This window comes from Arachis ipaensis, chromosome B5, assembly GCF_059453495.1.
Source record: "Arachis ipaensis isolate K30076 ecotype BB chromosome B5, ASM5945349v1, whole genome shotgun sequence".
Lineage (NCBI taxonomy): Eukaryota > Viridiplantae > Streptophyta > Magnoliopsida > Fabales > Fabaceae > Arachis > Arachis ipaensis.
In genome coordinates, this window is record NC_142440.1 from 143,012,238 (window position 1) to 143,038,612 (window position 26,375).

At 35.4% G+C, this 26,375-nt stretch overlaps 2 protein-coding genes and 1 non-coding gene across 3 annotated transcripts; all 3 read left to right on the forward strand.

The window, feature by feature from the left end:
* The first annotated feature begins 3,717 nt into the window (after nucleotides 1–3,717).
* On the forward strand, nucleotides 3,718–3,913 carry LOC148566051 (U2 spliceosomal RNA). Its single transcript, XR_015885204.1, has one exon. It is a non-coding gene; the product is annotated as a U2 spliceosomal RNA (small nuclear RNA).
* A 14,778-nt stretch (nucleotides 3,914–18,691) lies between these two features.
* Nucleotides 18,692–20,555, forward strand: LOC107641167 (phosphopantothenoylcysteine decarboxylase-like). The gene is made up of 3 exons (XM_016344672.3): nucleotides 18,692–18,815; nucleotides 19,325–19,698; nucleotides 20,232–20,555. Exons 2-3 carry the CDS (start codon nucleotides 19,345–19,347, stop codon nucleotides 20,481–20,483), a joined length of 606 nt encoding a protein of 201 aa, XP_016200158.1. The 5' UTR covers nucleotides 18,692–18,815; nucleotides 19,325–19,344; the 3' UTR covers nucleotides 20,484–20,555.
* Nucleotides 20,556–21,784: 1,229 nt separating this feature from the next.
* LOC107644233 (Protein phosphatase 2C family protein) lies at nucleotides 21,785–25,799 on the forward strand. The gene is made up of 10 exons (XM_016348044.3): nucleotides 21,785–22,136; nucleotides 22,348–22,456; nucleotides 23,232–23,268; nucleotides 23,408–23,452; nucleotides 23,783–23,835; nucleotides 23,967–24,128; nucleotides 24,675–24,758; nucleotides 24,882–24,971; nucleotides 25,069–25,116; nucleotides 25,419–25,799. Exons 1-10 carry the CDS (start codon nucleotides 21,889–21,891, stop codon nucleotides 25,527–25,529), a joined length of 987 nt encoding a protein of 328 aa, XP_016203530.1. The 5' UTR covers nucleotides 21,785–21,888; the 3' UTR covers nucleotides 25,530–25,799.
* The last annotated feature ends 576 nt before the right edge of the window (nucleotides 25,800–26,375 follow it).

Consider the following 26,375-nt stretch of genomic DNA (forward strand, 5'->3'; position numbering starts at 1 on the left):
TGTTGTGAGATTGTCGAGTGATAGAGAGGATTCAGTTATTTAGAAGTTTGACAAAAAAAAGGTGTTTTTTCTACTAATTCCTTTGTGCATGTGTTGCAGCAAGAGACTCTCTCACAGGACATCATGGATTATAGCTTCACTAGCTCCATTTGGAGAGGCTTGGTGCCTCCAAGAATTGAACTTTTTGCATGGTTTGTTCTAATAGGCAGGGTCAACACCAAGGAGAGGCTAAGTAGGCTCGGCATTATTAACCATAATGACAATATATGTGTTTTGTGTAAAAAGGATATAGAATTTGTGCATCATCTCTTTTTTGCCTGTGAGTTTACGTGGCAGGTGTGGTGTGCTTGGTTAAAGTATGCTGATAGAGCTTGGGCCATTCCGGGGACCGTTAAAGAGTTCTTTGAGAGTTGGACTAGTGTACGAAGATGCAAGTCTGAGCAAAAGAAATGGCTGGTAGGCTTCTTTGCGGTTACTTGGAACATTTGGTTGGAGCGGAATAGCAGAATGTTTCAGAACTTAGAGACAAGTGTTGAAGGAGTAAAGATTAGATCGTTTTTGAGTTACAGGGAATGGTGTGGAGTTGATCCGTTTGGTTGTTGATGGCAATGCCGGAGATGACTACGGATTATACCGTTTGTGCTTCTGTCGTCCTTTTTATGCTTTCTTTTGCTCTACTTTATTGTGTTGAGCTCCATTTGTTCAAAAAAAAAAAAATAATAATAATAATAGTTTTTTTATATTTATAATCTTAATTAATTAATTAATTTTTATACGTCTAATTAGTGGATTTATAGTAACAATATTCCCGTTAAAATAATTTTATCCTCAAAATTAATAAAAATAAAAATAAATAATTAAATTTTTAATTATATTTATCAAAAAATAATTATTCAAATCGATCATTAAAATTTTTAAAAGCGAATGCTATAATTTTGTAGTTTTAAAATATATAAAATTTTTTAAATATTTACTTTCATTAGACAATATTGTCTTTTTTTATTAATCATTAACGGTAATTACTGACATAAAACATTAACTCGCATACATAATTGATAAATATTCATGTGTGAGTTAGACAAATCAATTCCAAGTAAAATATAAAACCTTACTCGAAAAATTTATAAAATTTCAAAACAGTTTCTTAAAAATTTAAAAAAAAATTAAAAAAGGTCTATTATAATATTTTTAATCTTTTTCAAAAGGCAACACTTATAATATTTTTATTAATCAAATTAATAAAATATTATTAAAAAATATATAATAAATAATATATATATATATATATATATATATATATATATATATACTATAAAATAATTTTATTTATTAACACTAAAATATCATAAAAAATAATATTATTTAATAATTAACTTATAATACCTACACTGAGATGATGTAGAAACCATAATAATAACAACTAAATTTAAGAGGTCATTGCATGATAGAGGCCATTATATACCTAAACTCCTAAAATATTGACACCAAATAAACTTAAAAAAATATTTTTAAGTTAAAAAAAATCTTTTTTTTGATATAATTATTAATTATGGTACCACAAACAACTGAACTACAAGACTTTGTGCGATATTACAACTAGTGAATCCAAAATTTTTCTAAAAAATATGAATAAAACACTTAAATTTGTTAAGACATTTATTCTTCATGTGTTTCGAAGTATTAAGAGCTTCATATTGGAATTTTGTAAATGATCCACATTGATTTTGTGGTTGACTAAAATTTACAAATTTAACTTCATAGATGACTTATTTTGCATTGTATACAAGTTTCAAAGTGTTATCTTCATAAGTATTTATACAAATATTCTCGATTGTTTATGTGAAAAATTTTATGTTAACTGAGAGCTCTCTTATCTCTTTAAACAACATTAACTTATTCTCTTCTTTATTATTAAAAAATGACAATAGAATATGATATCTACAAATTAAATTAAATTAAACTAGTATCTTGCATAGTAAAAAATAAATACGGGTCCATTTGTTTTAAAAAAAAATTTTGAAAAAAAATAGTGCCTTTTCAAAATTAATTTATAATTTATTTTGAAATTACATAGAAAATTTTTGTGTATATAAATAATCAAATTTGAGATAAATAGACCAAAAGTTTTGAGAAATTAAAATTTATTACTTTAAAAATAATTATATATAAAAATTCTAAAAAGACTACTTTAAAATTTTGAAAAATGTTCAGAAATTATTTTGAGATATTTTAAATTTTTTGGAGACTGTTTTATACTTCATTATGGATATTGATTTGTCTAACTCGTATATATAGACACTTAACTACTAAGTGTGCTAGTTAACATTCTATGTCAATAGTTATTATTAGTGACTAATGAAAGGAAATGATATTGTCTAATAGAAGTAAATGTTAAAAATTATTTTGTATATTTTTAAATTTAAAGGACTAAAATGTCCAATTTTAAAAACTTTATAAACTAATTTAAATAATTACCTTTATTAAATTTTTAGAATATAAATGAGACAACTAAGTAATCTATTCTAAAACATATTTTTACTAAAAATCCCATTGATAACGTTTTTTGTGATGGGCAGGGCCTGGAGACCCGACCCGATCCGGGAATAGACTCGAGATCACCCACAAAATTCAAACAAAAAAGCAAAAACCAACTCCCTCCCAAAAATCCCAACCACGCCTAATCATAGTCATCGCGCACGAAGAACTTCTACCTATACCACTTGCTGTAGCTGCCATTCCGGCGAGGACAGAGACGCTAAGGTCGCCGGAGTTGATGCCAGCCTTCATGACCGCTTCGATGGTGACTTGTCTCATATGATTCTCCTCGAACGATCTTCTACCGGGAAAGGGGAGCGGCTGACTGACGCTTCTGAGCACTCCTTTCCGTCGTCAGCGACCAATCCTGGCCTTCCCTAGGTGCTGACCAATCTTTCTGAGTTTTGACTATATTAAAAATAATTTATAAATAAGTTTTGAAATAACGACAATACCAAATCTACCATTAAAAAAAAAAACTTTTGAAAACAATGACAATACCGAATCTAACGTAACTCTCGCATATGCAAAATGTAATTCTTCCATATGCGAAATGTAATTCTATATCATAATTTGAGTGCAACTTTATTATTTAACTTTGTAAGCATAATTTAATTTATTTTAGTGACCAATTTATTTTTGAAAATGAATATATATTTATGTTGTCCATGAAAGTACACTTCTTGTTATAATTTTGTTTGCTCAATCCATATATAGAGAGTTTATTCGTGAAACTTTACTCACATTTCATTTCAGTTAACATGAAGGAAAAGTTTAATTTAGTTTACCCTTTTGCCTCCCATTATGACCAAAACATAAGAAAAAAGTAACTGCAGCACGTTCAAGCGCCACGGGGTCTATAAATATTAATTTAGTGTTCTTGGATATAAAGTTCTATCTTCATGGATAATTTCTTCTTCCTCAGATCAATCAAGGCTTCATAATGAGGTGTTTTTAGTTACAAGTGCCTCACCAAATATCTTGATTTTCTTCATTGCATAAATTTCAGATCCAAAAGAATGAACGATGTTGTAGATTCTTCTTCGGTTCACACATATGTATGTGTATATGAATGAAATAAGTTTTGAAGTTAGTTTAATGATAGAGTCTCACATCGATGGGTCAAGGAAGCAGTGTTGCGCAAACTGAATATAAAAGGCTAAGTAAGCAACGTTAATAAGCATACCTTTCTCGGCCTTTTGGCTAAGATCAAGTGTAGTATCTGTTCTTATCAGTTTAATATCTGATATGTGGGCCATTGGCCCACACGATATTAAATTTATTTTTTGAGGGGGATGGGCCATCACGGTAGCTTGCTACTGGGCCTGTCAAGCGTCGCCCAAGCCTTACACTGTTGCATGGGCCTGGCGCACCCCACCAAATTAAGTCTAAAATTTTTCCGTAATTCTTAATTAATTAAATGATTTAGCTTTTTTTCCTACTAAGTCATCGTTTAAAATTACTTATATTTGTATTTACTAAAAAAAATTTAATGTATGTGTGTAGAGTTCATACATATTTTAAAGAAATAGTTTTTATATTTAATTTATAAAATTAAATGATAATTTTGTGGCCTAGTTCGAACTCTGACGCACACACCCAACAGTAATTACAACTGACCAGATTCGAATGAATTACTCCCAACTGATTCGAATTTCACTGATTCGAATTTCATAGGCCAGATTCGAAAGAATTCGAATTACGGTAATTCGAATCTCTTACACACAGTAATGCTCATTTTTTTATTAAAAAATTAATAATTGATTAAAAAATTTTAAAAAATATATATTTTATTTCATACATTAAAAAAAAGTTAATAAGATTTTTTTAAAATATTAATGAACTATTAATTTAAATTTTATACAATATTTTTTTCTTCATTTTTAATAGTTCAATAGTTCATTAGTTCATGAATATTTTTCTTAAAATTTTTTAAATAAATTTATTTAAATTATACCACAAAAAAATATTTTTTTCTATATAAAATAATTAAAAAAATAGTTTAAAAGATGTTAGGAGTACTATAAAAATTTGTAATGTAGGACACTAAAGAAATACTCTACATAGTCAATAATAATTTAGAAATTAAAAAAAATATAGTTATAACCAGTATTTACCTAAATTACTAGAATATTATAAACTTTTATAGTACTCCTAACATTTTTTAAACTTTTTTTAAAAAAAAATTATTTTGCATAGAAGATGGCTTAAAATGACTTAAAATGCCTTTTATTTGCGTAAATTTTTCCCCTTGGCTTAATTGAGTGTTTTGCCCAAAAATGGGCAAAAGAGTATTGTATAAAATTCGAATTGAAAGCTCATTAATATTTTAAAGAAGTCGTAATTAAATATTTTATTAGCTTTTTTAATGTATGAAATAAAATATATATTTTTTATTTTTAAATTATTAATTTTTTTAATCAATTATTAATTTTTTAATAAAAAAAATGGGCAAAATTAAATCATGAGTAATTCGAATCTGGCCAATTCGAATTACTATGTGCAGCGTGTATGAGTGTAATTCGAATCATCCTGATTCGAATTACTGTGGGTGTAATTCGAATCAGGTTTATTCGAATTAGTAGGTGTGTGCGTGTGTGAGTAGTTCGAATCAGTGTGATTCGAATTACATGTAATTAGAGTTCAAATTAGGCTGATTCGAACTATATATAAATGACTCTTAATTGATTCATGAACCAATTTTTGGTTTGGCAGATTTCTGTAATTTTTTTCTCCCATTGACTTAATATAGTGATTTGTCCTAATTTTGTTGATATAGTATTTTAATTAGAACAAAAACCCAAATTAAATCAAATGGGCCAAAAGTCAAAGCTAAATTATTCGTGACATGGATCACCAAGCATAATTCAAACTAAGAGCTAATAAACCAATAGTAATTCGAATTATTGGTCAATTAGTTTCGAAACCAATTATTGGTCAATTCAAACTAAGAACTAAAAAACTAATAGTAATTCGAATTAACTCAACTCATTTATTTTGGAAACCAATAATTCGAATTAAGTTTGGAAGTGTAATGCATTTGAATTAGAGGAGTGCTAGGGGCCAGCAAGTTTTGTGTTTTATAACCATCAATTGGCCATCGATAGTATTTTTAATGGTGTGAGATTATATCTAATGGTGAGAGATCACTCACTTTTCTTTTGATGGTTAAGTGCTGGCCAGATTATTAAAATAGTGCTGGCCCCCTAGACTTTTCCTTTGAATTAACCCAATTCAAATTTATTTTGGAAACCAATAATTCGAATTAAGGTTGGAAGTGTAATTGAATTATGCATGCATTATGTCCCAGGTAATTCGAAGGGATAATTACTTTTTTCGTCCCCAAAGTCTGGGGTCAAAATCAAAATCGTCCCCAAACTTTTTTTTTTATTAAAATCATCCTCAACGTTCAAAAACACTTTAAAATCGTCCTTTTCTATTTTTTGGACCAAATTACCCTTAACTATTAATAAAAATTAAAAATAATATTAAAAAAAATAAAACCCCACCCCCACCCACACCCATTTCTTCGTCTCTCTCCTCTTCCCCTGACCCCAATTTCCCTTCCTCCTACACCCACCCCCAAACCCTCACTCCATCACTCCATCACACCCTCACCCCCGCCGCCCCGCGTCCATCCCGCCCCTGCCCCGCGTCCATCCCGCCGCCGCTTCTGCTTTTCTGCTTTTGCTTTCTGCCTTCTCCTTCTTCTTCTTCTTCTTCTTCTTTTTCTTCTTCTGTGAACTGGATTTTTGATGAAATTTGTTGTTGTTGATGAAATTTGTTGTTGCTGAAATTTGAATTTCTAAATTTTTGATGAAATTTGTTGTTGTTGATGAAATCTGTTGATGATGATGATGATGACCATGAAGAGAAGGGCATGAGGAAGGGAGTTGGAGGTTACGGTGAGGGAGTGGGGTGAGGGGGTGGGGGGTTACGATGACGGGGTGAGGGGGTGAGGGGTGGGGAGGGTTACGGTGAGGGAGGGGGTGAGGGGTGGGGGGGGTTACGGTGAGGGAGTGGGTGAGGGTGTTGTTGCTGTTTGTTGGTGTTGGTGTTGGTGGTGGTAGTGGTGGTGATGGTGATGGTGTTGGTGTTAATGGTGGTGTTGATGGTAGTGTTGGTATTGATGGTGGTTGTGGTGGTAATGTTGGTGAGGAAGGTGAAGAAGAGAATGATGATGAGGGTATTTTGGTCCAAAAATTCGGGAAAGGATGATTTTAAAGCGTTTTTGAACGTTGAGGATGATTTTAATAAAAAAAAAAGGTTGGGGACGATTTTGATTTCGACCCCAGACCTTGGGGACGAAAAAAGTACTTATTCCTAATTCGAATTATACATGCATCTTACGTTAATGTAGTTTGAATCATACTGATTCGAATTATGCAGCAATCATATCTAATAGTTTGAACCCGGTTGATTTGAAATATGTATATATATAGTTCAAAATTGGTTGGTTTGAATTATGAAGCCCCAAACGTGTATAAGTATGGTGTGAATGTGAATTCCTCTCATTAGAGTGAAACGCAATGGCTAGTGAGGAGAGTATTTTAGTGTTGGTGCATTATAGAGGGTCAATTAAGAAAAAAACACGTTCTGGCATTAAGTTACTGATAAGGATCCCCTCAGTATTTTTTTGAAACCTACGAATTTTGCTGACTTCCTGAATTCCATAATACGAAAACTTGGACTACAAGGTGTGAAACGGGTTGAGAAGTTATTCTATCGCATTCCGATCTCAGTGCTGCGAGATGACGTGAAGTACGATTCGTTTGTTATAGGAAGTGACAAGGATTTAGAGGTCCTCTTCCATTGTCGTCGGCAGTTTCCCGAGGTCAGGACTCTTGAGCTGTTGGCAAATCTGGTTGATGTGGTCTCTAGCTCAGGTGGTTCGAACATGAATACCTAAACTGCAGGAACGGTAGCCTGTTCTAGTTCGAGACCTGTTGGTGCATCGTCATCCGTGCCTGTGATTGCACCTTAGGATGAGAATGTGACCTCCCCGTCGTTCGCCATTGATCTCAACCGCAGTGGTGGTGGTGGAGACGTCGGTATCATTGAGAGGGCGCCGATGTCATTGCATTGTGGGGCATCGACCGGTGTGGATGATGCATTGCCGGATGATGATGTCGCTGATGATGTGGAGCCGGACATCATTGCTGATGACGTGGAGCCGGACATCATTGCTGATGACAATGGTGATGACATAGCAGCGAGTGGTCCAGCTGGGGCTAGCGGTGGTTCCAACTCAGGGACTTAGCAATACCCCCCGCACTTTTCATCTCTGGACTTGGATGCGATGAGACAGGAGGGGGTTCCTGGGGAACCTATTGGATTTGGTGCCAGAGATACCCAGGGTATCAGAAGTCTATCAGAGTTTCAGGTTGGTCAACAGTTTCAGGATAAAGAGGAGGCTGTGTTGAGCGTGAAGACGTATAGCATCCGACGCGGGGTACGATACAAAGTGGTGGAGTCCGATTATCGCAAGTATCTTGGAAAGTGTATTGAATTTGGCAACGGGTGCACATGGTTGATTAGGATCAGTCTCCGCCAGCGCATGGGTATTTGGGAGGTGAAACGGTATAACGGACCTCATACTTTTCTGGCCACGTCGATCTTGAGCGATTACAGGAGTCTTGATTATCACGTGATCTCGGCATTCGTCATGCCAATGGTTAGAGCTGATGCATCCATCTGTATCAAGGTACTGCTGAATGCGACAGAAGCACATTTCGGGTTTAGGCCGACTTATAGGAGGGTTTGGTTGGCTAAGCAGAAGGCCGTGGCACAAATTTACAGAGACTGGGATGAGTCATACAACGAGCTGCCGCGGTGAGTCTTAGGTGTGCAGTTGACGATGCCTGGTAGTGTTGCAGTGTTGAGGACGAGTCCTGTTCGTGTTGGTGGTCAGGTGGATGACTCGCATGCCTAGTTTCATCGACTTTTCTGGACATTTCCACCGTGTATAGAGGCATTCCGTCATTGCAAGTTGTTGGTGAGTATTGACGGGACCCACCTGTATGGTGAATACGGGGGTACGCTTCTTGTTACGATTGCACAAGACGAAAACTCGAACATCCTGGCTGTTGCCTTTGCACTCGTGAAAGGTGAGAATGCTGAGTCCTGATCATTTTTTCTATCCTATCTCCGTCAGCACGTGACCCCGCAGCCCGGTATCCTGGTGATATTAGATAGGCACAACGGCATCAAGGCCGCACTTGAGGCTCCTGACGGAGGTTGGCTACCACCTACTGCATTCCGTACATCCTGTATTCGACATGTAGCTGCAAATTTTGCTCTCACTTTTAAGGGGAAGGATGCACGGAGACTTCTTGTGAATGCGGTATATGCCAAGACTGAGGTTGAATTCGATTACTGGTTTGATATTCTACGAACTGAAGACCCTGCCGTGTTTGACCCAGGTTGGGTGACCACCCTCGATGTACGTCTTAAAATCTATAAGGCAACCCCTAACATAATGTCCATCGATCGATAGCCTTAACTGGTACGCCATGTCCTACAATGTGATCGTGCACTCCCCGAACAGCATATGAAACGTGTGCATCTCCGGGCGCCAGCGCTCCACGAATGCACTAACCAGGGGCTCATCCAGCCTAAACCATCTCTCGTTAAGCCTCGCTAGATGGTATACGCCGGGCATCTGCAAGTACGGAACGTACCTCTCGTCCAGGCGCATGCCCTGCTGCCGTCGCATGCTCGAAATACATCGGTGGGCTGCATAAAGAATGTATCAGATTGTGTCTCGGCATCGGAACATATTGACACAACATCATTCACTAATGCATATTGTATAGCAGAACATACAACTTGTATTCTACCAAATCATGTTACACATCAAACTCTGACTAATGAGAAAATATTTTTAAAACATTTTCGTAAAAAGAGTGTACTTAATTACGATAAAAAAATTTATCCTACGAGGACTAGTCAAGTAAGCAAAAAAACATTTTCTCTAGATAACTTTTTCTACTTATTTGTGTTCACCCATAAACCACTAATATAACCACTTAACAACAATATATAATGACTACCATTATAACATACAAAAGGTCAAAATATAAAAAATAACACATTAATTCCTACTTTAAAAGGAAAAATCACACTAACCTGTTCATTGATGACACCAGCTATATGTGCGACCCCATCCAAACGATAGAGTCGATCCGGGTCATCCCCCATCAGCTGAATATTCTATTGAACACTTAGTTGGGGTCATTTTCTCTAAGATTTGGTGGGGCAGAGAGTTTGGAATAGTGGTTCGAATGAGCTTGACTCGAACTCTATTTATAGGGCAAGCCTTTGTAATTCGAATTGGGTTGTTTCAAATTACTAGGGATAGCCAAACAAGGGGTAATTTGTACCATGTTAATTCGAATTACTAGGGGCTTCAATTCGGTGTGCTAGTTCGAAACAAGCTTATTCGAACTAGTATGCATCTTATTTGTATGTAATTCGAATCTAGTTGATTCGAATTACCTTAGGAGCTCATGCAGGCACAATTCAAGTCATATTGATTCAAATTACTAGGGGTTTCTATTGCTTTGTGTAATTCGAATTAATTTGATTCGAATTACTATTGATTTGTTTAATTCAAATTTGGTTGATTCGAATTACAGAGTATATTGTTCTTGGGAGATTCACGTTGCAGTTTTGGTTTTTGTTGAATTGTGTAATTTTTTTCTCCCCTTGGTTTAGTTACATGATTTGCCCTTTTAATTATTTAATTATAATCTTGTATAAATATAATTGGTTATTTATATTATTTTAAAAAATTTTAATTTAAATTCTTATGTTATCTGTGAGAATTATATTTTATATTAAATTTTAATTTTAAAAATTCTGATAATGAATTTTTGGAGGCTAATGAATTAAAAGATGATTTTTAATGAATTTTTAGAAATTATTTATTATTCTTTTTTAAATTCAAGATCAAAAGATGATTTTTGAAGGGCTATTTACCTATATAAAATGAATGGAAGAAAAGTTTACTCAAATACAACAAATGAGAATCCCTTATCTCTTCGTGTCCTTTTTCATTTTTATGTAATCCGTGGTAACATGCCACATTTTCTCAATTGTACATAAACCGTGGAAAGTAATCACGGATTAGGCATTGAATATTATGGGTGAAAATCGTGCTAAGTTATCACGGTTTAAGAAGGAATTTTGGTCATAAAACCTGGTAAGCTACCACGGTATATGAGAGCCTATATATATACATAATCCTCGTGAACTCTTGACAAATTTCATTGTGGGTGGGCAAAAATTTTTGTGGTGAGGAGCTGAGAGAGAATCCGGGGCCATCAAGACTCTAGCGCGGTGGAGCCATGGAAGACGAAGCTCACATGTACCGATTGAATGGCGTTGCGCACTTGGCTGGAAACATCGACCAAGAGGTTAGTGAACCATTTTTTATTCTAATTTGAGATGTGTTGAATTAATTTTTTCGGAAATAAATTCTATATTTTTAAAATTTCATTAGTGTTGACATAATGTTGTCTTCCACATTTGCAGCCGACTAGGGTTATTTCATGTGTTAGGAGACAACAAAATATGCCTCGCACGAACAGATTATACCGTATTTGGAGACTGTGGGTTTGTATCACTTGGATAGGCTGAACAGTCAGTGGTTCTGGGTTGATGAGGCTCTAGTTAGCGCATTCGTTGAGAGGTGGTGTCCTGAGACGCACATATTTCACATGCCGTTTGGAGAGTGCACTATCACTTTGTAGGATGTGGCATATCAACTGGGTTTGCCCATTGATGGAGAGGCCGTTAGTGGGTGCCTCATTGACTTTGAGAATCTGACGGACAACGGAAGACCAGCATGGGAGTGGTTTCCGGAATTGTTTGGCGAGCTACCGCCACCGAATAAAGTCAAGCAGATGAAGTTTCACTTCACATGGTTCCATGAGAGGTTTCGGGTTCTCCCAGCAGATGCTAATGAAGAGACAGTGCATATATACGCGCGTGCTTACATTATGATATTGCTGTCGTCTCAGCTATTTGGGGACAAGAACGCGAACCGGGTTCACCTTCGTTGGTTGTCATATCTGGCATCGATGGACAAGTTGGGAAAATATAGCTGGGGCTCGGCTGCACTGGCCTGGTTGTATAGATTTCTGTGTCGTACGATAAACAGAAACATTGTTAACTTGGCCGGACCACTTCAACTACTACAGTTTTAGATTTTCTGGAGGTTTTCCACTCTCAGACCTAGTGGTTTTGATGTGTTTGGATTTCCGCTGGCCTCCAGGTATGGATTATTATTTTGTATGGATTACATGTGTATTTTGATGTGGAATCGTTTCTATTGAAATGCTCACAACGACATTTGTAGGTGTGCAACATATCTACCTACAACCAATGTCGGGGAGCAAAGAGTGGTGTCAGCACGCCTTTCATTGGATAGATTGCGTGATTGCGACGTGAGTCATTTCTAATTTGATCTTTGTTTAATTCAGTGCTCATACGATGCTTACATTGATGGTGTTATCTAACATTAGCTTGTCCATCACAGTTTCTATGGGAGCCTTATTCTGCCCTCGATGTGGCAGCTATTGTTCATCCGGAGATACTTGTTGTGGAGCACAGTAGGCTATGGAGGGCGGTCACATGCTTGATATATTTTGCCCCGATAGAGTGGCATCAGGTGCATAGAGTGGTACCGCAGTTTGGCGGGGTTCAGCATCTCTCCCAGCTGGCTCTGAACATAGATTGGCTCCATGCGAAGGATAGTAGGGGTGGAGATCGATGGTTTTCCAGTTATTATCAGGAAGGGCATCTGCACTGGAACAACAGGCTTTATTCAGTCATCCAGGTCGATAGAGTAGCTGATCCAGGTCCATTAGTGGAGTACCTGGACTAGTGGCATCGTGTGGCCCACAGATTGCTGTCCCCAAATGCTGCATTTCATGATCCTAGGCCGATGGTTGTGTCGGAGGAGGCTCGTCACAGAGGATCGTCCCAGGCACCTCCCAGGGTGCAAGTACCGGACAGACCTGACAACAGGCGTGTTGAGAGGCGTCAGCGAATCGGCACACGTGCCACCGACCGAGAGTGGCGATGGCTCGACGTCCTTATGGATGAAGACGAAGGGTGTACTTATGATGGAGGCCAGGTGGATCATCGTGTTCCTCGACGTCGAGCCGGACGGTATGGTCGGAGGGATGGTCGTGGACGAGCTAGAGGTAGAGGTATCCCCACTGGTGATGAGCAAGTTGAAATTTCTGCGGGTGAGGGTGCCGAAGGTTTAAACACAGGGATAGCTCATGCCACCTACGAAGTTGGTGGTAGCTCTCAGTTGTTCAGGGATGTCGGGACACATGTATTCACTGATTTGCCTACCGCGGACGTTGGCATGGACATCGGGGATCATGTCAGTGAGTCACATTTCTATATGGACATAGCAGACATGCTGAGGGACGACGATGCTACCATTATAGGCCACAGATGTCAGATGGACAGTCCCAGGTTGCCGAGTACCAGCCACAAATGCAGGATGTTCAGCCACAGATGCAGGGTGTTCAGGCTTAGTTTGGGGTGGATCTCAATAAGTCTGCAGCATCTCCATATGACCCATGGTTCACTATGGGTGGGACTCCTGCATCAACATTTAATGCCGTTTTGCCACATACATCCCCAGCAGGGCATGGTCAGCGACCGACGAGGGTGCAGCATCCTGCTAGATATGGCACCGGGTCTCACCTAATCGGTGGTTTCGACGTTGATGATGATGATACCATCGAGGATTTGGAATAGCATTCGGATTATGTATGTGTGTCTTATTATATTGTGGTATTGTGTGTGTGTGTGTGTGTGTTACATATATTTTATGATATTTGCTTATGAACACCTTTGTAACAACTTTTTAGCTCTTTTATGAATCTGTCATCATGCTTTAATTAAACATCATATAAAATTAAACGACTTAAACATACGTAATACAATGAACTCAACAACAACAACAACCATGAAGTCAACATCTAATATTAAACAACTTAAGCATTCGTAATATAATGAACTCAACATTAACCGTGGTAAGTCACCAAGGTTTATGTTCGCAAAGCTCTCTTGAATAAACCGTGATATGTTACCATGATTTATGTTCAAAAAGCCCCTTTATAAACCGTGTCATGTTATCACAGTTTACGTGTAATTCACTAAAACGTGGTAAGTTACCACGGATTACATAAAAATGAAACAGGATATGAAAGTAAAGGATTCTCAATTGTTGCATTTGAGTAAACATTTCCTCAATCTATTTCATTTAGGTAAATTGCCCACTTTTGAATTTTTAGAAATCCTTTATTGTCCCGTTTTAAATTTATTAGATTTTCTAGAATTTGAACTAATTTTTTTTTTGATATTTTATTTGAGTCCAAATAAGGATATTACTTTATTGACATTTATGTTTTAAAGTTAATATAGAATAAATAAATAATTAAGGTCAATTCACTTAAATAAAATATTTGTTGGAGAAGAATATTACTCAAATACAAGTGAAGGTAAGTCAAGTGAGCAATTCAACTTGAGTTCACAAGTCCTAATCAAAGACTAGAGTTAGTGAAGCTCAACCTAACTAGCAACTTTCAATCACAAACCAACAAGAGACTTTGACAATTCAAGAGTTTCCAATTTACTCAATCTAAACTAAGAACATAAAAATCTAATGTAAAATCCAACCAAACATTTTATCAAACACTTGGAAGGTATAAAATAAAAACATGGAAACTAACAAGATATAGCAAAATCTAAGACTAACAATTGCAAGAGGAAACAATAACAACAAAGTAAAGGAAGCAATCATAAACATAAAAACATAAATTGCATTAATATGGATTAAAGGAAACAGAAGAGTTCATAAACTAAATTGGCAACATAAAGGAATCAATGATAGAAGTAGACAAACCAAAGTACTAGAACAAATAAAAGTAGAAGAAAACTAAATAAAAGTAAGGTAGAAATCTGAATTTGAGAAAACTACATCTAAACCTAACTAATGTGAAAGAATGTGAAGTAAATGATTGATTCCCTTCTTCCAGCTTCACTCTACAGCCTCTAATAAGTATTCTCGGGCCTGAAACTGGGTCCAAAGGAGCCCAAAAACCGCCCTCAGTATTTTTTGTAAGTTGTAGCACGTGACGCTCTGTTACGCGTACGCATCGCTGGTCTTTTTTCCTATCCACGCGTAGGCGTCAGCCACGCGTGCGCTCGTATGCCTGCTGCGCTGGTCATGCGTACGCGTCACCCATGCGTGCGCGTCGCTACCAGATTCTGAAATACTTCAATTCTTGTATTCTTTCTACTTTTGCATGCTTCCTTTCCATCCTCTAAACCATTCCTGTCCTATAAATCCTAAAAATACTTAACAAACATATCACGTCATCGAATGGTAATAAGAGAGGATCAAAATTAGCAAATTTGAGGCCAAATAAGCATGTTTTCAATCATAACACAAAATTAGGAAGGAAAATGTAAAATATGCGAATTATATACATAAGTGTGAGAATAATGGATAAAATCCGCTCAATTCAATACAAAATAAGCCGTAAAATAGCGGTTTATCAAAGCCAGCCGCGGATTCCTCATTTGGTGTGGAGTTAGAATTTTGTTAGAGAGAGGAAATTCTAGAGAGGGAGGAGCACTTTGAGAGTGGATTCAGATTTTCTCAGCACTGACCTTCAATTGGACATCATGGCAGACAAACAGAGCTTGTACCGACTGAACGGTGTTGCCCATATTACCGGTGCCATTGTCGACGAGGTTAGCTTTGTTTTATTTTTCTGAGTAATAGAATTTTTTAAATAGAATATAGTATGGAGGGTATACTAGAATTTATAATTTAACCTTTATAGTTGAGTATTAGACTTTGCAATTTAGGATGTAGAATGTAGTAGGGGTATACATCCAAAAACCAAAATATCGTTAACTGGTTAAAATATCATAACCACATTTTGGTTAACTAACACAACAAAACAAATTTAAAACTGTATCCATGTTTTTCAAAATTGGTTAATCAGAATCAAATTTAAAAAAATCGTTTTTTAACCGATTAAACAAAACCAGAACCAAATTTTAAAAAATTTTGATTTCAAACTTTTATTTTAAATATTCGATTTTTAAAAAAGGTTTTTTTTTTAAGAAACTGGTTTTTTGATCTAGAAACCGGTTTTTGTCCAAAACGGGTTTATTTTTTATAACTGATTAAAAACCGATTTTTAAATTTTATCACCGATTGATAAGTAGTTTTTAAATTTAACAATTTGATTTCTTAATTAAATAATAATTAAATTTTTTAATTATTTCATTGTTTAGTTATGGTATTATTTATTTATTTGGTGTAATTAGTTAGGATTTTTCCGTGTATCAAGTAGAATTTAATTGTTTTGTGTATATCTTTTCTGCATGGTGCAGCCAAGTAGGTGTATCTATAGCATTCGGCAGAAACAAAATATGTCTATGCTTGAATAGATCATATCTTATTTAGAGAGGGCTACTTTGTACCACTTGGCCACGCTAAACAGTCGTTGGTTCTGGTTGGATGAGCCTATGGTCAGTGTGTTCATTGAGAGGTGGCGTCTCGAGACGCACACTTTTCACATGTCTTTTGGAGTGTACATGGTGACGCTGCAAGATGTGGCGTTTCAGCTTGGGTTGCCTGTCGACGGGAAGGCCGTGAGTGGGTGCCTGGCAGAGTTTGAAAAATTTATGGAGGATGGCCGACCAACTTGAGAATGGTTTCAGGAGTTATTCGCTATAAGACTCATTCCAATCGCCGTAGATCTATGCTACTGCCTTCTTCTTGGCCATCCAGACCTTCCTGTAGCTAGGCGTAAAACCATAGGTTGCTTCAGTTGCTACCTGCAACACCTTAATCGTAACTGACGCATTGGCTCTGACCAACAAAAAGATCCTCGTATGTATGACATGAAGCAGAATAAGTAATAAATTGAATCAAGCTGATTCAATTTACTATATATATGCTGCAGAAGTAGTAAATCAAATAAACTTGATTCGATTTACATGTAAATAACATAATATAGAGATGTTCTAGGACATGCGTGTAATAAAAATTGATTTAAGACATTTGTGTAATTTTGAACCTCGTTCAGTTTATTAATGTAAATGACCCTAGTAAATATAAGAGGTAAATATAAATCAGTATTCAAAAGATTCTGGCACTGATAAAATAGTACCTAACTTTTGTTATTAACAAAATAGTCTCTGAATGATTTTAAAATTTGACAAGCGTGTCCCTGAACTCGCCAGAGTACATCTTTGATGAGAATGCTGTTAAGCTAGCCACTATATTTTGCTGAGATAGCAACCTTGTTAATGTTAATGTATATACTTAATTGAAATTTTTAATTAAACACCCTAATCCAACCTGAAAAATCAAAACATCAAAATCCCATTTTTTTTGAAACCTTAATCCGCTCCCTCCCCAATGCACTCACTATGAGTTGCCCAAACCTAAAAAATCCAGCGAAGGATTCCCCTCTCCAACACACTAAGTTTACCTTAATTTTTCCAAATCTCTCTCCCAACGCACTCATTTATAACCATAAACCATACTGATAACCACAAACATAACAATATAAAAATTCATATTCCAATCAGGTCATCAATCTTGGTATCAAAATCACAACATTCATTAAAAAAATTAGAGAAAGAGAATGAAAAATGGAGAAAGATAGATTGATTCTCTAAGAGAATGAAAATCAGAGAAAGACGGAATGAAAATAGATAATGAAAATTTATGAATTGGACACCACAATAAAGCTTCAAGAAGAGGACGGTAGAGATGCTGGCTAGACAAAGGTGGCGAAACACGAGAAAAAGACAAATTGATTCAGTGAGAGAAACGGAGTCACGGAAACAATTCGACAACACCAGAGAGACAGACCCACAAAGACGAACTCAAGGCGGAAGAGAAGCGGCACGTAGAAGCAGAGGCGGAGGCCGAGAAGGCGAGTCACGTCGGAGCCAAGACGACAGCTTTAACACTGGCAAAGGAGGCACGGAGATGTGGTGCAGGGATGGCGCTGAGAAGACATTAGCGAAGATGCAGGGATGACGCGACGCAGAAGACCCGGCGATGAGTCGGCGACCGTGCAGTGTCGGCGACAGAGAGTGAGAAGGTTGAGGCGCCATTTCAAAGTGAGAGAGCGAGAGAGTACGTTGGGGAGGAAGAGAATTAGGGTTTTAGAAAAGGGGGTCGGTGTTTTGATTTTTCAGGGTGGAATTTTTAATTAATTATCTACGTATTTCACATTAATAAGGTTGCCATATCATCAAAATATGATGGCCTTCGAAATGAGGCGGTTTTAGAAATGAAAAGATATGTAATGCGATTGAAGCTATTAGAGAATTCTACACCCATTTACCTTAGCATCGTTCTCGTCAGAGATGTACTCCAGCGAGCTCAGGGGTACACTAGTTAAATTTTAAAATTATTTAGGGACTATTTTATCAATAACAAAAATCAGATACTATTTCATCAATTTTAGAATCTTTCGAATACTAATTTGATATTTACTTCTAAATATAAAGTTGAAGCTTTTAATTATTCTTTTAAAATTTGATCGAGTTAAAACTCAACATTCTTTTGTGCAAGCTCATAACTTTTTTTTTTTTTGGTGGATTGATCTTGTTATTATTAACAAAAATTCTCCACTAAAAAATCAGCACCCACAAAGACATTGATTTCTAATCAAAAAATAATTTAGCTTTAGCATATGCAGCACCACAAACTTCCTTGATTCACATCACCGTAGCAAAGTCTTCTTTAAGTTTTTTATTGTAATTTTCTTTTAAAATCTAAGCAAGGTACAAACCTGTAAAGTAATCATACGACAAAACAAATTTAGAATTTAAATAAGGGAATATAAACATTTTTTAACAAGGTAAAATTGATACCCGAAATGGAGTATCCATTTGGGGTTAAAATTTCTTTCTTGTGATTAAAATTTCTTTCTTGTGATTAAAATTTCTTTTTAAGGTTAATTGAATTTAGTTTTGTAAACAAAAACGTTTCTTCTTGTTTAATAAAATAAGGACCATAGTTAAATTTTTATTGTGAATTCAGCAAGCAAAGAACCCTCTATATAAACCCAACTAACTCACCATCATTTCTAATTTCTCTGTTACGAGAAAAAATATTCAAGAAGCTTATGCTGGCGGGTTTTCAATTCTCTGTTCTGTGTTGTGTTGCTTCTGATATTCAATCACCATTCCCCAACGAGAAAGCTCGGAAGGTGATGCAACTAATTCTATTATTCCTTTCTTAGTTTCATTGTTTTGAAAACTTCTTTCTTTTTCCCCCGTTTTTCTTCCGTTTGATTTTTGCATCATTTGGTGATGAATTCTCAGAGCACCCCATCAACAATGAAGCCTAAAGTTTGAGTCTTTTTATGTGAATTTTCAATCTTTTTGTATGTTGAATCGTAGGTCATCCATTTCTTGCAACGTTTGAGAGAATACGTGCCTTCTGTTTCAAGATTCAGTTATCTTTCTATTCTTCTTGTGAAGTGATCCTGAAACAGTTCATCACTTCTTTTAGCTCTGAAGTGAAGCAACTACTATTGTGTAACTAAATTTGCCTTGATTCCTTCTTATGCAAATCGAACTTTGACTTCAAATAATTTTCATCCCCCCCCCCCCCCCCTCTTCGAAATATTCCATTTGATTATCATAAGGCCGTGCTCATGAACTTGTTACAAGAATCAATAAAATCTGATATTGGAAAAGATATTGTGCCTTGCAGAACAAGACTCAGATAGTGTGATGGCCTCATCATATACTGTAAGGGGAAAAACATACGCAGATGTGGTGGCACTGCCTCCAGTGGCACCGCCAAAGAAGAAGCAAATCCTACTTGCCATTTGTGGATGCCAGAGTGCTGCGAATTTTGGACAATTGATCCAAGCTTTCTTGACATGGGCCAAGGTAAAAGTCATTGTCACAAAATCAGCAAAGAAATTTGTTAGACTACCAATCCAATACGAGGTGGACGTGTATATGGACGATGATCAGTGGATCTTGTGGGAGAAAAAAGAGGATCTATGCCTTCATGCTGCGCTTTGTATATGGGCTGATGCCATGGTCATTGCTCCATTATCTGTACATGCCCTTGCAAAGGTATCAATAAGCTGCTCAATTTTTCAGATTTTATATGTAATTTAGATGAATGTGGATGTGCTATATGTGTTCTCCTAGTGTTTTGGTTGGATTTTGGTTTCGACTTCAACAGGAATGTCGATCAATCTTGTATCAAGATCTCGATTCGGAGACACGCTTCATGCTGTCCCCTAGTTGCTAGCATTCTAATTTGCTTTGACTATCTGTGTTTGGTCGAAATAATTTTCACCTCTACACCTAGTTACTAAGAATCATGTAATGTTAAGTTGGTATATATGTTTGTGTGTAAAGTTATCGTCATGTGTAGTTGATAGTTAAAAACTATTAGATGATAATTTAGTCAAACATATCAAATTATCTAACATTCTCATGAATCTTTACCATTAGTTATTTGCATGTTCTATCTTTATTACTTGTATAAAGTTGAGTTGTTATGTTAATTGTATGCATCTTACAAAGAGTTATTTGCATAATTGCATGTTTCATTTTTAACTTCTATATATAAAAGATGTGTGATATTGCTGTTGTTGTAGATTGCAGAAGGGTTTTGTGACACTTTGCTAACAAGTGTTGTGAGAGCATGGGACTGCGTAAGAAAGCCATTGTTTGTAGTACCATCCATGGATCCTTTGTGGAAGGAAAATTATACCACATTGAGAAACTATATTTTCCTTCACGAACTTGGGATCCTTATAATCACACTGTTAATTCAGAAGCAAGATGGGAAACTGCCTGAACCTGATGAGATTTCCAAATTTGTGAGAGATAATATATGGTGCATTTGAAGAATGTGAGAGTCAAATTTCAGATATATGTACTTAGAGACAAATCTAATGGATTTAGATTTGAAAACTGTAACACGTGATATGCATGTAAGCAAGGTAGCTGAATTCAATTGTTTGATGCATGGTGGATAACACATTGTTTGGGAAAGTTTTTCAACTTTCTAGATTTTACTTTGTTAATACTTCCTAGAACACATGTTTTGAACTTCCTAATCGATGTTTTTATTTCTTTGGTTGTAATCGATTCTCTTCTTATTCATTAGTGACAAGGGGATTTAAATCTAGAATTTTGCACATGTTGCCCAAAACTTTTATGACCAAATTACTTTTTAGAGGACACGTTGAACTTTTTTCTTAAAAAGAGTTTCAAATAAGGACAATAACAATAATATATTGTCTATCAACCATGCAATTAATTACTATAATTCTACCAAATTTTTAGTTAGATTATATATTTGGAGATTTATAATTAAATTCTTGGTTTTGATAAAAAAAAATTTAATTAAATCGTTATTAAAAATATTTATGCACTATAAGAATTCAATTACAAAATTTTAAATAATAAAAATTTAATTAAAAATTTGATAAAATTATAATTAAATCTTATTTTTTGTATTTTATTTTTTTAACAAAAAAAAAGAAAATTTTAAGAAAATTTTATTTTAAATGGATTCTCTTCAATTTTTCTCTCCATTGTTATTATAAAGTATGATCCTTTATTACATATTTTTTAAGTAAAACTAAAAAAAATATATAAAAAATATTAAATGATAAAAAAATCATATTTAATAAAATAATTAAAACAATTGAGAGATCCATTTTCAAATGTTATAATTTTTTTAGGATAATCCTCGAATATTATGGAGCCATCCAAACAAAAAAATCTAATAAAAGCATTTAAACTTTTAGGAAAAAAATAATATTTTCTAATTAAGTTCTAAATTATTTTTAATATCAAAATGCTTCATTCAAGAAAATATTAGAGGCTAGACTCTTTTTAGTCATTATTTTAGAATAGAAATATAAAAAAGAAAAAGTCTAGGGCCAGCAATTTTATCAAATTCTGGCTAGCATGTAACCATCAAAGAAGAGTGAGCCATTGGATGAAATTTCATATTAATCTCACACCATTAAAAGCTTTATTGATGGCTATTTGATGGCTATAAATTCCAAATGTTGCTGCCCCCTAGCATTCCTCTATAAAAAAATTGAAAGACAAAAACAAAATTTTAGAAGAGATAAATATTATTTAAAATTAAATAAATTTTAGTATTTATTTATTAATTATTACTACTGTAGACTATAGGTGAGTAGGAGAGATTGGAGATCATTGTAGTAGGCTTAGGGTTTTCACTTTTCAACGATTTTAACCTTCAAGTCGTGATTGGAATTTGTAAGAGCGAAAATGGACGAAACCACAGAGGGCAAAACCGTCACGGTGGAAGTTGAACCCAAAAAGCGCGAAGCTGATTCGGAAAGCGACGATCTTGTTGATGTTCCCTCGAAGAAGCCAAAGACGGAAGATTCTTCGGTTGTCGAAGCTTCTTTCGAAATTGATGCTGATGCAGCTGAGGATAAGGGTTCTAGGCACACAATGGAAGATGCTTCGGTTGTTCTCTTAGACGCAACTTTAGATTACCCTGGAAAATTAAGGTTATTATGATTATTATTATTATTATAGATGATGAATAATCATTTTGATTTATCACTAGTGTTTGTTCCTCTTTTATTTTCTAACAAATAAATGGTGTGATTTGTGGAAATAGGGTTGTGGATAATTTGTTGCCTGTTCCTGAAGTCAAATTCATTTCTTGATTTTTTGCTTTCTGTTCTCTACTAATGATTATGAGAGCTTGGTTTTCAGGTGTGCACATTTTGCAATTTATGATGGGCATGGAGGACGGTTGGCTGCAGAATATGCACAGAAGCATTTGCATGGGAATGTTATCTCAGCTGGATTACCACGTGAGTTGGTGTGTTTTGCTTGGTCTAATTTTATGCATACTGTAGCAAAATAATAGTTGTTCTGTATTTACTTTCTAGACAGTTAAATTAGTTACTATATGTACAGATACTAGAATCTATTAGTTCACTTAGTTAGGCTCAGTTTCTTAGATAGAGTTAACACTACATTACACACAGGGTAACTCAAACTCTTCTATTCATTTATTACAAACTTCTATGATCCTCATCAGGCCTCTGTTCTTTCTCGATTGTCATATGAGATACAGTTGAAGTTAACTACAGTTAAGGGAAACTATGCAACTGCAACCATTCTTATTGTTGGTTGACTGAATCATCAAGGAAGATGGTTATGAAGTAACAAAAATATCAGTATCATTTTGCAAAGTTTTGTTGAAAGCTGTTGAACCGTAGGGTGTGTACCCTTGTTCTAACTGAGATTTTATTTTGAAGAACATGAGGGGGCACGAGAGGAATCCATATATTGTCTGTTAGGCCTTTTACAGCAGATTTGTATAGTGAGTTGATGAGATGAGTCTCCATAGTCAATAAAACAATTAATGGAAACATGAAAGCCAGTTTTCTTGATCATAAGCTCATAAGTAAAATGGAAGTTTCTATCAAAATGAATTCTTCTGGTCTCCTTGGGAGATTTCTTTTTCTTCTTTTTCAAAATAAAAAATATATTCCTTTCAACTTCCGTATTCTTTGATATCTTTGCCCTCTATTGCTCTCAGTTTTATGTACTTTTGCCTCTAATATCTTGGTTGCTTTGCTTTGTTTCAGTTGGATGTAAAGGCAGCTAAAAGAGCTATACTTGATGGTAAGCATTCAAGTTTATGATTTTCGTTATTCAATCCCTCATTTGTATATTGCGAAACTGAATTGTGGATGAATACTTATATTCATCTATTTTTTTTGGTTACAGAATGTTCTCATATGATGTTTTTATTCTGATTTAGGTTTTCGTAAAACCGATGAGTCTCTTCTTCAAGAAAGTTCTGAAGGTACAGTTTGATTGCTTCGATTTGTTAATCTCTTGTTATAGGTGGCTGAATTGTGCTTAAATTTTGATGTTAATCAAGTTTTTACTGGGGTTTTAAAGTTTATTGGTTTGAAGTCCATGTGATTTTTTGTTTTATAATTGGTTAACAGTACAATGTACTTTTTCCCCCTTGGTATTAAAAAAAGGAAATGTATCACACTATGCTGCAGGCCACTTGCCTAGGTTTTTGAATTATAGATTTCGATACAAGTTAATTAATAATAATTAATATAATCTTTAGAGATTTCTTTCATGTTATTTATATCTTTATGAGTCTATGTACTGCTACCAGGGGGATGGCAGGATGGTGCCACAGCTGTCTGTGTCTGGGTATTGGGACAAAAAGTAAGCTTGTGTTTACTTATTCTCTATTTGCCATCCAAATAGGGTCTGCTCGTGGTTTCTCAGTATTCTGCCAAGTCATTCATAACCTGTTTTTCCCCAATTTTTTAACACTGTTTGACGACTGTTTTTAGGTTTTCGTTGCAAACATAGGAGATGCCAAAGCAGTTTTGGCTCGGTCAGCTATAAGTGATGGATCCCAAGGTAATTCTGATGGAGCCCATGCACTAAAGGCCATTGTTTTGACGAGAGAGCACAAACCTATCTTCCCACAGGAACGTGCACGCATTCAGAAGGTTCAAAATGCTTCAATGATGATTGGTTAGATCTTTGGATTTATATATAACTGTTACTTGACAGTTCTCAGGACGTGCAGTTGATCTATAACTTTTGGCTCTATGCAAAAAAACTTAAGTTACCATTTCCATCTCTTTATATAAAACTTTCCACACACTTCCAACTAATGTACCTTTTCACACATAATTGGACACAGCAACATTCTGGTATAAAGTTAAGCATCCATAATAAGAATTTTGATTTAGCATTCAGTCTTATGTTGCCAGAAGCTTTAATAACTCATGATTCACAATCTTATTAGGACCAGCTTATCTAGTAAGGTGTCAAATTCAAACTAGTTCGAAAATTGAATTAATGAGAAGCCCATGACTGTATGTCTATGTGTCTGTATATAGCTGTGCTTTGAAGAACTTTCATTAGTCCCTTGAAGCATTCATTATCTGTGATGCATTACATTTAGAATTGTTGGTTACGTGACTTATCTATGTAGGCCTGGTGTTGAGTTTCATCAATTGGTTCTCTATTCTGATCACTTCAATTTGCAGGCTGGTGGTGTTGTAAGCTCAAATGGGCGATTGCAAGGGCGTCTAGAAATTTCTAGGGGTTTTGGAGACCGGCAGTTCAAAAAGGTTTGCTGCTAACTTAGAAAGGCTTCCTTGTTCTCTTTGTCAGTTAGGCAATAAAATTTATCCATACCATGAAATAGGCCTAAAACAGGAGTTTAACGTTAAAGAAAAAAATACCATTTGCAGGTGGGTTGTAGTGCAACCCCAGATATCCATTCTTTTGATCTTACTGAGAGAGAGCATTTCATCATTCTTGGCTGTGATGGCTTGTGGGGGGTATGTTTTCTAGGATCCATCATTGTCCTATTTAGTTGTTTTGCTGGTTTGATTAACTGTTATGAAATGAAATGAAATGAGATTTTCCGGATGTCAGGTATTTGGTCCCAGTGATGCTGTTGATTTTGTTCAGAAGTTATTGAATGTAAGGAGTTTCTTGTTTGTTCTGACAACTTGCAATCTTGTACTAGTTATAACTTATACGTTTACATTTTAACTGGTCAAACTATTTCCATTAATATATGTGCCTTGCTGTATACCTGATTCTTAACATAGAGGTGTTTTAATTTTAACGTTTATCGCAGTGGTGCTTGTCTAATGTCTAATACACACAACACAAATAAGCTGGGTCACAATCTTTAGTTTCCACAATGTTCTTATTACTGCTTTTATATTTGATAAGGATTTTGTCTTACCTGAGGAAAACATTGAATTGAGCCTTTGTAGGAGGGGCTTAGTGCTGCAGCTGTGAGCCGCCGTCTTGTAAGGGAAGCTGTACGTGAGCGTCGCTGCAAAGATAACTGCACCGCAATTGTTATTGTATTCAAGCGCAGTTAACTTACTGATGACACCATCTCCATGTGTTACAATAGCTGAGGCTCAAATGGAATCGCGGTTTGTTTAGCTAATAGCTACAGCTTGAGAGTGTACAATGTGTGAATTGCCTACCACAATGCATAAGTGGTGGCTCACAAGGCATAAGTGTGCAATGTTTTTAGCTTATGCTTATGAAACTGATGCATGATTGTTGTAGTTGTGGTCATGTTTGAAGCAATGGATAATTGTGATATACATGGTTGAGTAATGGTAGTTAGTTTCTTTGTTGAACATCATTTTGTTTTGGACTCAAATGAGATCTTCACACTATGAATTTTCAAGTTTGAAGCTGATAAGTAATTTTTTGTGCAGAAGTCCATGACCATCATCACTGAAGTTACTCAAACCAAGTACAATTCAGCATGCTGAGCTTGGGAAAAATAATTGCATTAAAAATGCGTTTACAATTTATTTTTTTTTTTAAAAATGTTTAAATTAAATAGGAGAATGTGTCTCTATAAACCCCCTATCAATCAGTGAATTTATAATTTAGCAAATAAAAAATGTTTCCCCAACTGCACACAATGTATCTTCCACAAGCAGCCACTTAACTACGAATATTCTCACTTGCTAAATTTCATCTTTGCCATTTTCGTAAATTTATTTAAGACTCGTGAAACAATCTAAGGTTCATGCATATGCACATTGAGTCAATAATTTTCCTGTCACTGAGGCACTAAGATATTCCTTTCATGTTTTTTAGGTGAGCTAAGATATTCCTTTGGATGAATGTAAGATATAAATTATAATTAATATATAGTACACATGTTAAGGTTTATAATTCAAGATTAGCTTAATGATTTACTA